General features: G+C 41.9%; 1 protein-coding gene across 1 annotated transcript; it reads right to left on the reverse strand.

Annotated features, from left to right (window-relative positions):
* Positions 1 to 934: 934 nt before the first annotated feature.
* On the reverse strand, positions 935 to 10,056 carry LOC124140030. Its single transcript, XM_046507366.2, has 6 exons — positions 9,890 to 10,056; positions 6,369 to 7,062; positions 4,822 to 4,948; positions 4,344 to 4,509; positions 1,288 to 2,005; positions 935 to 1,034 (listed from the first exon to the last, which is right to left on the reverse strand). The coding sequence occupies exons 1-6, from the start codon at positions 10,005 to 10,007 to the stop codon at positions 980 to 982; spliced, it is 1,878 nt and encodes a 625-aa protein (XP_046363322.2). The 5' UTR covers positions 10,008 to 10,056; the 3' UTR covers positions 935 to 979.
* Positions 10,057 to 13,298: the final 3,242 nt, after the last annotated feature.

A 13,298-nucleotide genomic window follows, 5' to 3' on the forward strand; every position in this document is an offset into this window, starting at 1 on the left:
ATCATTGCTTTCAACGACTGGTGTCCCTGGAGTTTAATGCCACCTTGTAGGAATTTGATGATGGAGGAGGTCAAGGATGTTCGTGTCCGTGGATCATTGCTTTCAACGACTGGTGTCCCTGGAGTTTAACGCCACCTTGTAGGAATTTGATGATGGAGGAGGTCAAGGATGTTCGTGTTCGTGGATCATTGCTTTCAACGACTGGTGTCTCTGGAGTTTAATGTCACCTTGTAGGAATTTGATGATGGAGGAGGTCAAGGATGTTCGTGTTCGTGGATCATTGCTTTCAACGACTGGTGTCTCTGGAGTTTAATGTCACCTTGTAGGAATTTGATGATGGAGGTGGTCACGGATGTTCGTGTTCGTGGATCATTGCTTTCAAAGACTGGTGTCTCTGGAGTTTAACGCCACCTTGTAGGAATTTGATGATGGAGGAGGTCAAGGATGTTCGTGTCCGTGGATCATTGCTTTCAAAGACTGGTGTCCCTGGAGTTTAACGCCACCTTGTAGGAATTTGATGATGGTTGAGGTCAAGGATGTTCGTGTTCGTGGATCATTGCTTTCAAAGACTGGTGTCCCTGGAGTTTAATGTCACCTTGTAGGAATTTGATGATGGTTGAGGTCAAGGATGTTCGTGTTCGTGGATCATTGCTTTCAACGACTGGTGTCTCTGGAGTTTAATGTCACCTTGTAGGAATTTGATGATGGAGGAGGTCAAGGATGTTTGTGTTCGTGGATCATTGCTTTCAACGACTGGTGTCCCTGGAGTTTAATGTCACCTTGTAGGAATGTCATGATGGAGGAGGTCAAGGATGTTCGTGTTCGTGAATTACCAACGACGGTGTTGGGTGATTCTATTTCTTGCGCGTGGATAGCATTTGGATTGGAATCATTTATTAGCCCGTAGATTTCAATAGACATAATAACAAAACTCTCCTTTTGAGATCGATTTAATTCTTGAAGATGCCCTTGGCTGTGTCTACACATCACTGAGCAGAGACGTTGGCAGGGACACTGACACCGACACTGCTCCCCTGCAACAGAAACCACACACGTTAGAATAATGTTATTTTTTAGAAAGGAACCTACAAATTTTGATTAACTTTCTGTCACAAATGAATTACATGAGCCTTGGTGAAGGAATTTCACCATTACCTTAAAGAGGCAAATGATTGCTAATTCTGAAATGTGGCAATATAGTTTTTTGTCCTTCAAACACCATTTCATTTCACCTCATTTTCATGAAGGATGAAACAATGTCAAACAACGAAACTGATATTTACTCACCTGAACTTGACGCTGCTTCCAGTCTTACTTGACCCAAATACTGGGATGGAGTACTTCAGCGTCCACTCCATCACACGGCTGTCGCACACAAATGTCGGGGCTCCCCACTTGCCTTGTTCATAATCAGGAACTTTGTACGTCCAAGTCTTCATCTGGGTCAGGGTCTTTGCGTTAGGTATAATCTTCATCCATGGCTCGGCATTGATTGTTCTCAGACCAGACACAGCCGTTTTCCATACATTCTGCTCATCTGAGAAGACCGAGTCTGTCATATTCGTCATGGGTGAGGACTTCACAACATGATCTTTCGGGTGTTTGTCAGATGGAGATATCTTCTTGGTTACATACACACTTACAATATCCTTGGTGTTTAGCATGATGTAGGCATCACTGGCAACTATCTGAATATCACCAAGGACATTGGCAGCGACTTCAGCAAACAGTTGGTCCTTGTTCAGGCTTTGCTGAGGCTTTAGCTCACTGTCCTGTCCTGGGTTGAACTGTGTTTGTAGAAAGCTGCTTAGGAAGTGAGCTAGACGAACTGCCACGCGACCTTGAGGTTTGAAATGCTTGAGTAACTGCTCGTTGTAGGGGAGAACAAGGTCACTGGGGGATCTGGAATGGCAGTTATCAGCTGTTACGTTCAGGACCCTCTGCTTTTGTTGGACATCCTTGTCCGTTAGCACAGGTTGGTCCCTTTTGCCGATAATGGCTTCCTCTATGAAACAAAAATCATCTTAAATATTGGTTTGAAAAAAAAACAGTACAGAGACTCGCTATAAGGGACCACCAATTTGATATTCTGGGCAAACCTGGAATGTTATTGGAAGCCATATATGGTTGGGGATTCTCAAAACCTCAAAGGAATTACTTGATCCTTTGCAATCTCAGAAAACATTTGGTTTTTTTACTTTTGGACACCAATGTCCAACACGACAAACTTACGGGAAAACTTCATTCCTTTCATCAGGGGACATTTGTGTTCAAGGGCATTTTGTATTTCCGCGTAGGTATTAAATTTTTTTAAATTATTTTTTAAAAATGTGAATTTTATTTTTGCTATTTATGGGATATTTTGCAAAAAAAATCAAATGTTTCATCATGTAATGTGACCCCCCCAAAATATAGCGGAAGCTCAGCGATTCAACAACATTGATACACTGGGTAAGGTAGATTGTACTCTACGGGCTTATACAAAGGGAAACCACTCCAATCTAGAGTATAAACTAAGATTAGCTGCCCTTGATTTATCGAAAAGGTCACAAATCGCTTGCGGGACGACATAGGTTTTTATCCTTCCCTTTTTAGCGAAAAGGTATGTTGTTTCAAATTTCTTTCAGTATTAAGTTGGATGGGAATATTCCTTTTAGCTATCGACTCGACAGTTACGTGTTTAACTATGGTAGTTAACGATATTTCTGACGTTAAATCTGTGGTGCGTTCTTCATGTTGTTAAAGTGTCGATTCGAATTATAAAGTTAAACAAAATAAAGAGGCAATGTTTGAACGTGAAGCAGATTATTTATGTGAAACAGACCAAGCCTTGCACGCCATTTTGTCAAGTTTATTCAGGGACTACAACGATCTTAGCTACTTAAAGGGCAAGTTCACACGGAAATGAACCTAATTTTCTTGTACTTTTTCCACAATAAAAGTGTTAACCTAGAAGTGTCATAGACAAAAATATAAAAATATCACAATTAATTAACATATGTTTTGCATTAAAACGATTTATATTTTTCACATTTACCAAGTGTTCTATTTCCATAACAAAAACACCATGGCTTATGCCCCTTGCAATATGACGTCATTGGTGCCAATTGATAAACATTATGACGTCATCATGCTTTGTTAGAGCCGCTTCACGTGTTGTAGGTACAGATGTGTGATTCTAGCGTCTCAGATGCCAGCCAGCATAGTGTTATGCTGAGTCACCACTGCGCCGGAGTGTGTCGTAGGCCATGTTGTTTTACCGCAAACTTGTACTTGATATCTTTTGCGTTCAGAATAGACAGGGACCCAGTTGAATTGGCACCAATTACGTCATAATCTAAGGGGGATAACTCATGCCAGTTTAGCTCGAAAAACGAAGGCCTCATAACGGCATATCATTTTCACACTATTGTGAGCTTCCTACTTTCACTGTGAAAAAAATGAGTGTATATTTTCAAACACAGATACTAACTAATTCTAAAATTGCGTTTTGTTTAGAAATAGAAAGAAAGTGATTTTTGCGTGTACACTTCCCCTTTAAGATTGGTCCGGACCAATTGTAAGTTTCGATTGTAGCATACAATGATCTTAGCCTACAATCGCTTTGTGCAAGTGGATGACGATTGTAGCCGAAGCCTAAGATCGCGATCTTAAGGATTTACAATAATTGTAGCGCTAAGATCGCTTTGTGCAAGTGGACCCTGGTATCATAACTATTTGATAGTGATTCAGATACACGTGGCCATGATATAGTGGGAATCAAACAAACGACTCTGCATTTAGCAGACATTTGTTATCAAGGATCAAGGTTACAACATTCGAGGCCTCAGTAAAACTTTCAAAAAGGTTTATGGTAGACAAGATGAGGACATGTCAGGCTAGCTAACTTGGTTGATGCATGTCATCGTATCCCAATTGCGTGGATGGAAGCTCATAATGTCAATCACTGTATTGTCTGCTCCAGACTCGATTATTTACAGACCGCCGTCACATAGCTGGAATATTGGTGAGTGCGGCGTTAAACAACAACCAAACAAACAAACAAACGAAAGGAATGTGTAGAGTAGATGGGCTTTGGCACTATATATTGCATTTGTGCAAGTGTTTTCAGAGCGCTCATGGTCAGAACACTCGCTGCTTAATCACTGGCTTGAACCTGATTTGTTGGTAAAAATAGCGACAACACTGCAATGAGGCCGTATGTATTCACAGGTAGTGTGGGAACGTAGCGTAGGATATACAAATCCATGCCAGTTGCGCTGGAAGAAAGGGAAGGTATTGATGCAAACATATCCTAAAAGCTTTTGAATATCTGTTTCACAGGAAACGGAACTCGTACCCACCTATTTTCTCACATTCGAACCCGTGCATGTATTCACGGAGCGATGCCTGTTCCATGTCCACGCCTTTGAAAGGCTCCGTTTGGGTGTCGTTCTTGTAGCGGTAGCCTGGTCGACACACACACTCGTAACCGCCATGGTGTAACCCGAACCCGCTCAGCGGCTGGCACTGTTGGAAGAACAGATTAAAACATATGAACCAAGATGCCCACAAGTGTTAATCTCGTTCAAATATTAGAATTTGAATTGATGACAAGTTGGCAAATGACTGTAATCCGTCAACAGCATACCCGTGGTCGTAGGGTTTATTTAAAGTGGTAAACGCCTGAGACTTTTATAATTTCGGGCTCTCCGCCCACATTAAGACACGTGATATAACTGAAACACTATTCATAGCGGCATTAAACTCAATTCACTTACTGAAAAAACGCCAGGCAGACACTCACAAAATGGTCGTTCAAACCACCCCACTAGTACTTACTTCTGTTGTGTCTTTGCAAAAGGCGATACCAGCAAAATAATTAGGGCGAGGATTTCCGTACGAATAAGGACACGGGTTGATATCGAATTTTGTGAAATCAATCTCGACTGTAGATTCAGCAACATATCTGGAACATAGTGATGCAAACTCAAATAATCTAGCATATATTCAATTTGGAAATCAGTGTAATGATTAAGGGGTTACGGTAACCAACAACGCATAACATGATAACCATAGATGAATGAATGAATGGTCAAGGAGTGCGGCAACAAATAATGTATGGCTGAGAGTTCTCTGTCATCAACAATGAACCAACTTGCAATGAAAAAATAAGGGATGCAGTAATCAACAATGAATGAGTGAGTGAGTGAGTTTGGTTTAACGCCGCTTTTAACAGTATTCCAGTTATATCACGGCGTGTCAGCTTAATGTGGGAGGAAAGCCCGAAGTGATGCAGGTCTCAGACCTTGACCACTTCGGTGAAACCCACGAGCACGGGTATGGTGCTGACAAACCTAGAAACATAATAGGGGCGAACCGGGATTCGAACCCACAATCATAGGTTTCTGGCGTGCCCAAGGGACGCAACTCTGCACAGCGAATCGCGGCGCCTTAGACGACTGGGCCACCCGTGCCCCCAACAATGAATGAACGAGTGGATGTGGCAACAGGCAATGAATAAATGATGTGTCAACGTGTATGTCGAAGGGGGAATTAACTCAAAAGGAAAGAGAAGAAGAATTTGAATCCGAACTTCTTCAGTCGGTAATAAAACAAACAAATACAATTACTAACAGAAAGAAGTCGAACGGAATACAGAATACTAAAATGGTTGAGAAATTACTGTAATCGCGAACGAACAAATAAAGTATACGGTAACCAACAATAAATAAAGGAAGGAGTACTGTAACAACCTGTGAGCGAATACAGTCACCAAAGATGAAAGAATTATTAAGAAGTTTGGTTGAGTGTTTACGGTAATCAACAATGAAAGTGAGTGAGTGAGTTGGGTTTAACGCCGCTTTTAACAGTATTCCAGGTATATCATGGCGTTTCAGTCTAATGCTGGAGGAAAGCCCGAAGTGATGCAGGCTCAGACGGTTACCACTTCTATGAAACCCACGAGCACGAGTATGGTGCTGACAAACCTAGAAACATAATCAGGGCGACCCACAATCATAGGTTTCTGTTGTGCCCAAGGGACGCAACTCTGCACAGCGAATCACGGCGCCCTAGACGACTGGGCCACCCGTGCCCCCGAGAGTATGGTAACCAACAGTAAATAAATGAAGGCATACAGTAATCAATGAAGAATGAATGACATAAAACAGTGGCCACCAATGACCGAATGAGGGAAGAGGTCACGAACAATGAATGACTGAGTGGTTATGGTAACCAATGATGAACGAATGAGACAATACGGAAAACAAGGATGTACGAATAGAAGATGAACAAAGATAGAATGATTGAAGTGGTCACTAACGATGAACGAATAAGGGAATAAGGTAACTGTAACTGCAGGGAGAGAAGGAACCCGGGGAACTTACCGCGACCTCTGTAGATGTTGCCATCGTGTGTACCGAGGGACATAGTCTGTTATAGGTGACGTCACACTCACAACCCATTTGTTGGTTCGCCCACAGTCAAAATAGGGATTCGTTAACCACACTGGCATTTCATCAAGACTATCCAATATGGAACTTGGACCGTTAAATATAAACGTTGAACTATTGCCGTCATCTCCAATGTTACTTATTGAATAGACGTCCTTGGGCATAACGCCTGCTTTCCCGTCAGGAAGCCAGAGACTATACCAGATGTCGGCAGGAGACCCGCTTGCAAGCCGTGTATAATTACGAATGCTGTCGTCTTCGACCCGAATACCTCCTTGCATACGGTTTGTGTAAGCTCCGAACAAGGGTATGGTCCAGTTGAAAGGAAGGGTTCGGTAAAAGTTTGGATACGAAAAATTCTTATCGTAATATATTCCAGACCCCACGATAGCATCAGGTCCGGAAGTGACGTCACTCATGGCGGAGAGATATGTGTAGGCGAGGTCGGGCTGTTTCGCAAAGTCTCTGGACGTATTCAATTTCTGGTAGATGATTGAGAAAAAGAAGCCTCGGTTCAAGGTCATTTTATATGCTTCCATTGCGAGAGATCGGTTGGCAAACATTTCTCTAGCTCCATCTTCATACACTGGTATGTGCGTGACAACGCTGTGTGGAAGCTGTAGGTCAACTGCAAAAAAAAAGAAAAGTGACAATTGTACTTAAACTTCACATCTTCTAGCCTTACTAGTGATCCGGTTTCCGAGACGTGTTCTTTTCTTTTTGTCAGATTAGCCTCACTAACCAACTCACTCACTCACTCAAAGAGGAATTTGATGATATATCTTCCACTGGTTATCATGGTCATTGCACATTGTTCATGTACATCGTTGATAGCTAACTTGGTCAAATACATTTTTGGACAGTGGCCGAATCTTTTACGGATTTATATGTCAGGTTCAATGATATTTCACGAACACAACGACCTGCATGCATGATGCACGGGCATGTGTTGATGTTAGTTCCGACTTATGCTGGATTTATGATGAGATAACATGGACACCCAAGTCAGATACAGTTTACGGACTCCGAGCCGACCAGTCCTTGTTTTATTCCCTTAATACCGAGCGCCAGGCAGGGTGACAACAAGTACCATCTCTTTGGTAGGACGCGGCTATTGGATCGAACCATCGACGTTCGGCTCTCTGGGCAGATCACTATCCCCTACACTAAGAAGACGCACAATAAGTGAATCACTTGACAGATTATATGTTGCAGCAGTCATCATTCCACTACTACGGACTCAAGTGGTGATGCGGACACGTGTAGTTTGAAGATGTCCCCTGTCCTGTGTTGTACAAGGGTCTTACCAGTATTGTCGCGAGCGTCTTCTGTCATTTAAATGACACACATTATAGTCTCTTTATCAGGATTGACCCGTAGTTGATTTTTTGTCCCTTTTTCAAGAGACACATGGACATATACAATTCATGCTAGATTGGCAAATTAAGTTGATGGAAAGTAACAGACTAACGATATATGTGTATTATGAACGTCATATGTTAACTTGTATTAAATAATTGCCGAAAATATTCCTTCTATATCTGTCAATACAGTTCAGAAGGCAGATGTTATAGTGAGTGAGTGAGTATGATTTTACGCCGCTTTTAGCCGTATTCCAGCAATATCACGGCGTAGGATACCAGAAATTGGCTTCACACATTGTACCATGGTCGGGAATCGAACCCGGGTCTTTGGCGTGACGAGTGAACGCTTTAACCACAAGGCTACCCGACCGTCCCTGCAGATGTTATAGGATAAGGAGGCAATGTGGAGTGCAATACTGACAGGCCAAACAGATTTGTGCAAATCTAACTATTTACTACCAGTTAAAATACAGCTTAAGAATCTACCTTTTTTTAACCTAAGATCCCGTTTGTGACCGAGATAACGCAACGAAAAAGGTCTCCCAAATACAAACCAGCATACGGTTCTGAGTGCAATACTGACAGGCCAAACAGATTTGTGCAAATCTAACTATTTACTACCAGTTACAATACAGCTTAAGAATCTACCTTTTTTTAACCTAAGATCCCGTTTGTGACCGAGATAACGCAACGAAAAAGGTCTCCCAAATACAAACCAGCATACGGTTCTGATTAGATAGGTTAAAAACAAGGCTCTCTCATTTTGCAATCCTAAAGCCCAGATTGTGAAACATACCACAGCGCTACCATCATGCGTCATAATGGTTCAGGATAACAATGATAAGAACTGTGTGGTTCCCAGGGCTGGAACAGTCAATGCCCCACATCTTGATCCTTTTTGATGAAGTTACAGCGTCCATCCACTTCTTGATGTCGTCAAGATGGTCCCCAGAAACCAGAGAGAGGGCGACAAGCAGCACGAGAGACTTCGTATCAGACACGAAGTGCGCGGACTTCTCGGCTCGCGGAACCTTATATATATTACAGACGACGGGCGTGGTAAAGGCCAAAGAAACAGGTTATTTTTATATTAGGCGACTGATTCAGGGGTTGAAAAATACCATTGAACGATGTCCTTGTTTGGTCATATCTTGTTGACCTAAGAGACTGAGTTGCGCGAGGTGACCACGATGAAGAAAAATGAATGCCAAATATGGCATATTCAAATAAAATAAGACACGAGACAAGCATTACATCACACGCTTATTGATATATCACGTGGCAAGTCTTTTCTCCTGTTCAGAGTAGCCCATGCTCATGCAAGACTTTTGGTGTGATTAATGTTTTCCACAAGCAGTTCCCACTGCAAGCAGGGAGGAGTATGGCATATATACTATGACCAGTTCATATTTGGCACTGACGGCTCAACAAACTCCCGTGATTGGCCGGTCGGTTATTCCAAAAGACAACGTCAATCAACCGAATAATGTCAATGTCAGTGTAGCCGATCATGCTGACCCTTTTAGTATATCTGGCATCCATGTCCACTAATACTAAAATTAATATATGTCCAAAAGTGAAAATATGTTTATTTATTAAAATTTATACCAAGAATAAGGAAGCAACTGGATTCACTAGTTTCACTTGTTCAAATTACACATCACAATCTTTGTTTGTTTGTTTTGTTTAACCTCGCACTCAGCAGTATTCCAAGCTATACGACGACAGTCTGTAAATAACAAAGTCTGGACCAGACAATCCAGTGATTGACATCATGATCATCGATCTACGCAATTGGCGAAAAACATGGGTTCACGGGTGACATCACAATCTAGCTGTAGTTGACAAAGATGGATATGGCCACCAGACCAGGAAGCATAAATCGTTTTGGGGAACTGGGCCCAGATCCGGAAACCAGTTCTGATACGCAGGACCTAATAATAACACAGTGAAACATCGCTAATGTCATTAAAATATTCAATATTTCATCTCTAAATGGTTTAATACATAATAATTATGTATATCAACACATGCAACAAAGTCACCTTTGACAAGATAGTTTCATTACTGGTGCTAAATTACTGCACATACTTGAGTATAAATGGTGACAGTTCGTCTCATTTACAGCGTCCATCCTCTTCTTGATGTCTTCGAGATGGTCCCCAGACACCAGGGACAGGGCGACCAGCAGAGCGGCGATAGCCTTCATAGTGTATCAGACACTAGGTGCGAGGGTTTCTCGGCCCTTTTGAACCTTATATGCTACTACGCGGTCGTGGGAAAGGACGGAACGCAGCTGATAAGATTGTTCAAGATTTAGCCTACGATAAGCTAACCTATGATGTGTAATGGTTTTCAACTGACTCACGACAGATACGTGGCACAGGATACATATAACACTGTATCCTGTGCAGGGGATGACTCATTTGTATTAGTTTTATTTGGAAAAAGTTTGGTATGAGAAAAAATTAAGACTGGCTTGGCTTTTTTAGTAGTATCTGTCATTCCCCGACCTTTGTAGGGATTCCATGGTAGAATAGGCTCCAGTACCCACACTTGTCGTAACATCCGACTATATAGTATAGAAGGACCTAACAATCATTCACTCAAGGTCGGCATTACAGTACCAGCTGTCTGCATTGGAACAAACATACTATGTGAGAGAGCCTTATCTCGGCGTCCAGTTATCAATTGAGCATTGACCAAAAAAACCTTCATTGTAGGAATTGCAAGCAACGACCCATGACGTTTGGGTACGATGAGACTTAATGAGTTATCAGTCAAAAAACTAGAACTAGAAACCTATAGGAAAAACACACAAAAAATACTTTCAGAGAAGTAGGTCCGAAGGCTGGGGCCTGAACCCGGTAGTCTGGTAATACATGGTGTAAGGTCATTGTCCCATGCTTTTCTATACTTGTAATCTGCGGACAAATGAGTCCGTACAAGAATATAGAGACATTGACATTCTACAACTTCGCACGCATCGGCCAAACTTCCATGTGAGATTATCATCTACATACTGTGACACCCAAAACTGTGTACTAGGAAGAGACAAAGATAAATCACAAGTTGTACTCGACTTTGCAGAACTTGACCAGACTTCACCAGGAGGATTCTATTCTTCGGATTGGGTCTTGTAAATAATCAGAGCTTGAAATATACACTTAAAAAACAGTAACGCAAAAGTATAAAATCGTAAATATCTGACAGTGTGTTGCCGACATCCATCGAAAATTTATGTCAAAAATGATTTGGTACTGCAGAAATTTGGTGAAAAGATCGAAAAAACAAAACCAAAACACAACCACGAGAGGTCTTGGCATTGAAACACATCAACATGACATGCACGTGCAACATAAATTGTTGGGCTATATTTTCATTTTGATTGGGTTTTCATTTGCATGCCATCATAATCTTACAGCATGTGAACAGTGAAAACACGCCACGACTAGCGGAAGCCCAACGCAACAACGCCATCGGTCGGCTGCAAACAGCAGAATCATCTTCAGCTGTAGCCAGGTTTTTCCACGTAGCAACAAGCACCATTACAAGACTGTGGAACCGTTATCAGACACACGGGACAACACTTGACCTTCCCAGATCCGGTCGACCTCGTATCACCTCTAAAGCACAGGACTGATTATTACGGCTACGTCACTTTCATGAAGGAACCACCACGGCCACCTCTACGACTACGGCAATGCCAGGAGTGCGTCGGATATCAGCCCAGGAACCGTTAACGCTCTGAAGGTATTCTCGCTAGACGACCAGTTCGTGGTGTCATTATGACGGACCTGCATCGTCGTATGCGACGTAAATGGTGACAAGGTCACAGAGTATGGCCACTACTGCGATGGAGACAAATTTGGTTTAGTGACGAGTTACGTTTTATGCTCAACGTGCGGATGGTAGACGTTGTGTTTACAGGCGTCGCGGGGAACGTTATGCACGAAACTGCATACAGGAAGTGGACGGTTTGGTGGTGGTAGTGTGATCATGTGGGCAACCATCTCCTACACTGGTAGAACATACTCGGTGCAAGTTCCAGGGAATTCAACTGTACAATGTTACACGGATGAGATTCTTCGACCACACATCCTTCCCATTATGCAACAAGCTAACGTTGTGAATTCACAATCCTATCGTACAGAGACTATATTTAATGTAAGCTACAATGTACTCTCTGGTTATATTGGAGGAAGTGAATTCATTCACTTATTCATTCATTCATTAACTGGAAGTACGAGCAACGAACCATGACGTTAGAGTGCTCTGACACATAATCAGTCAATCAATTAAACAGATACTGTCAAATTCCAAAATTGAAACAGTTCTTTGTGGTATCACAAGAAACTCAATGACTGGGCCACTTCATGTGTATAAAAGTTCATGGAACAAACAAGCTTGTAAATTTATTCACTGGAGTAATTTCCTATGTAATTTGAAATTGCTTGAGAATTCACAATCATATTGTACAGAGGCTCGTGTACTCTGATTATATTGGAGGAAATGTTTGGAGATAATTCATTCATTCATTCTGTCATGAATTTATTTATTAGTTGGTTCCCTGAAACATCATCAGTCATTTCGTTCGTTCGCTCGTTTGTTGTTTAACGCCGCTGTCACCAATATTCCATCTATATGACGGCGGTCTGTAAGTAATCGAGACTGGACCAGACAATCCAGTGATTGACATCATGAGCATCGATCTACGCAATTGGGATACGATGATATGCATCAACCCAGTCAGCGAGCCTTACCAGCCGATCCCGTTAGTCGCCTCTGACGACAAGCATATATAGTCGCCTTTTACGGCAAGAATGGGTTGATGAAGACCTATTCCACCCCGGATCTTCCGCGGTCCATCAGTCAATTAAACACCCTTGTATTGTAGTGGATAGAGCTTCTGCCTGGAAAGCTACGGCTCGGTGGTTATATCCCTAGTCGCGTTATATACTAAATGACGTTATAAATTATACTTGCTACAAGGACTGGTTGGCTCGGAGTAAGCATGATGACCTGGTTGTACCTTCGCCTAAACTTACTTAACGAGGAGGTAAGAAACTCTTTGTGTTTGTTGAAATTTCTTGTGCAGTCAATGAAACTGTTGTTTCGTACACTGATATTGCCGAAAGGAGAGAGTTAGGTTTATTGATATTAAATGCAAAATATCTGTAAATATTTAACCGCTGTCATATCCAGAGCTTACTGTGAGCACATGTTCAATATCAGTCTAAAGAAATCAAATCAGTTGCCTCTCAAATAAATCCTTAATAAAAAGTGCAAGCGTATTGCCCAGTTTGAAGTATGCATGTCACAATAGTTTTTGCTCTCCTGAAAAACAAAGTAACTACTGTCACAGGGGTGCTTTTGCTGATTATAGCCCTGACATGCATATTCATAGCCTTAGAAAGAACAACGTCGAAATATTTCATTGTGGTTGCCATATGACTGGGGACAAATGTCATGTAACATATAAGGTGTAGCAGGATCACGA

Source organism: Haliotis rufescens, unplaced genomic scaffold, assembly GCF_023055435.1.
Source record: "Haliotis rufescens isolate VD_foot unplaced genomic scaffold, xgHalRufe1.0.p SCAF_5, whole genome shotgun sequence".
NCBI lineage: Eukaryota > Metazoa > Mollusca > Gastropoda > Lepetellida > Haliotidae > Haliotis > Haliotis rufescens.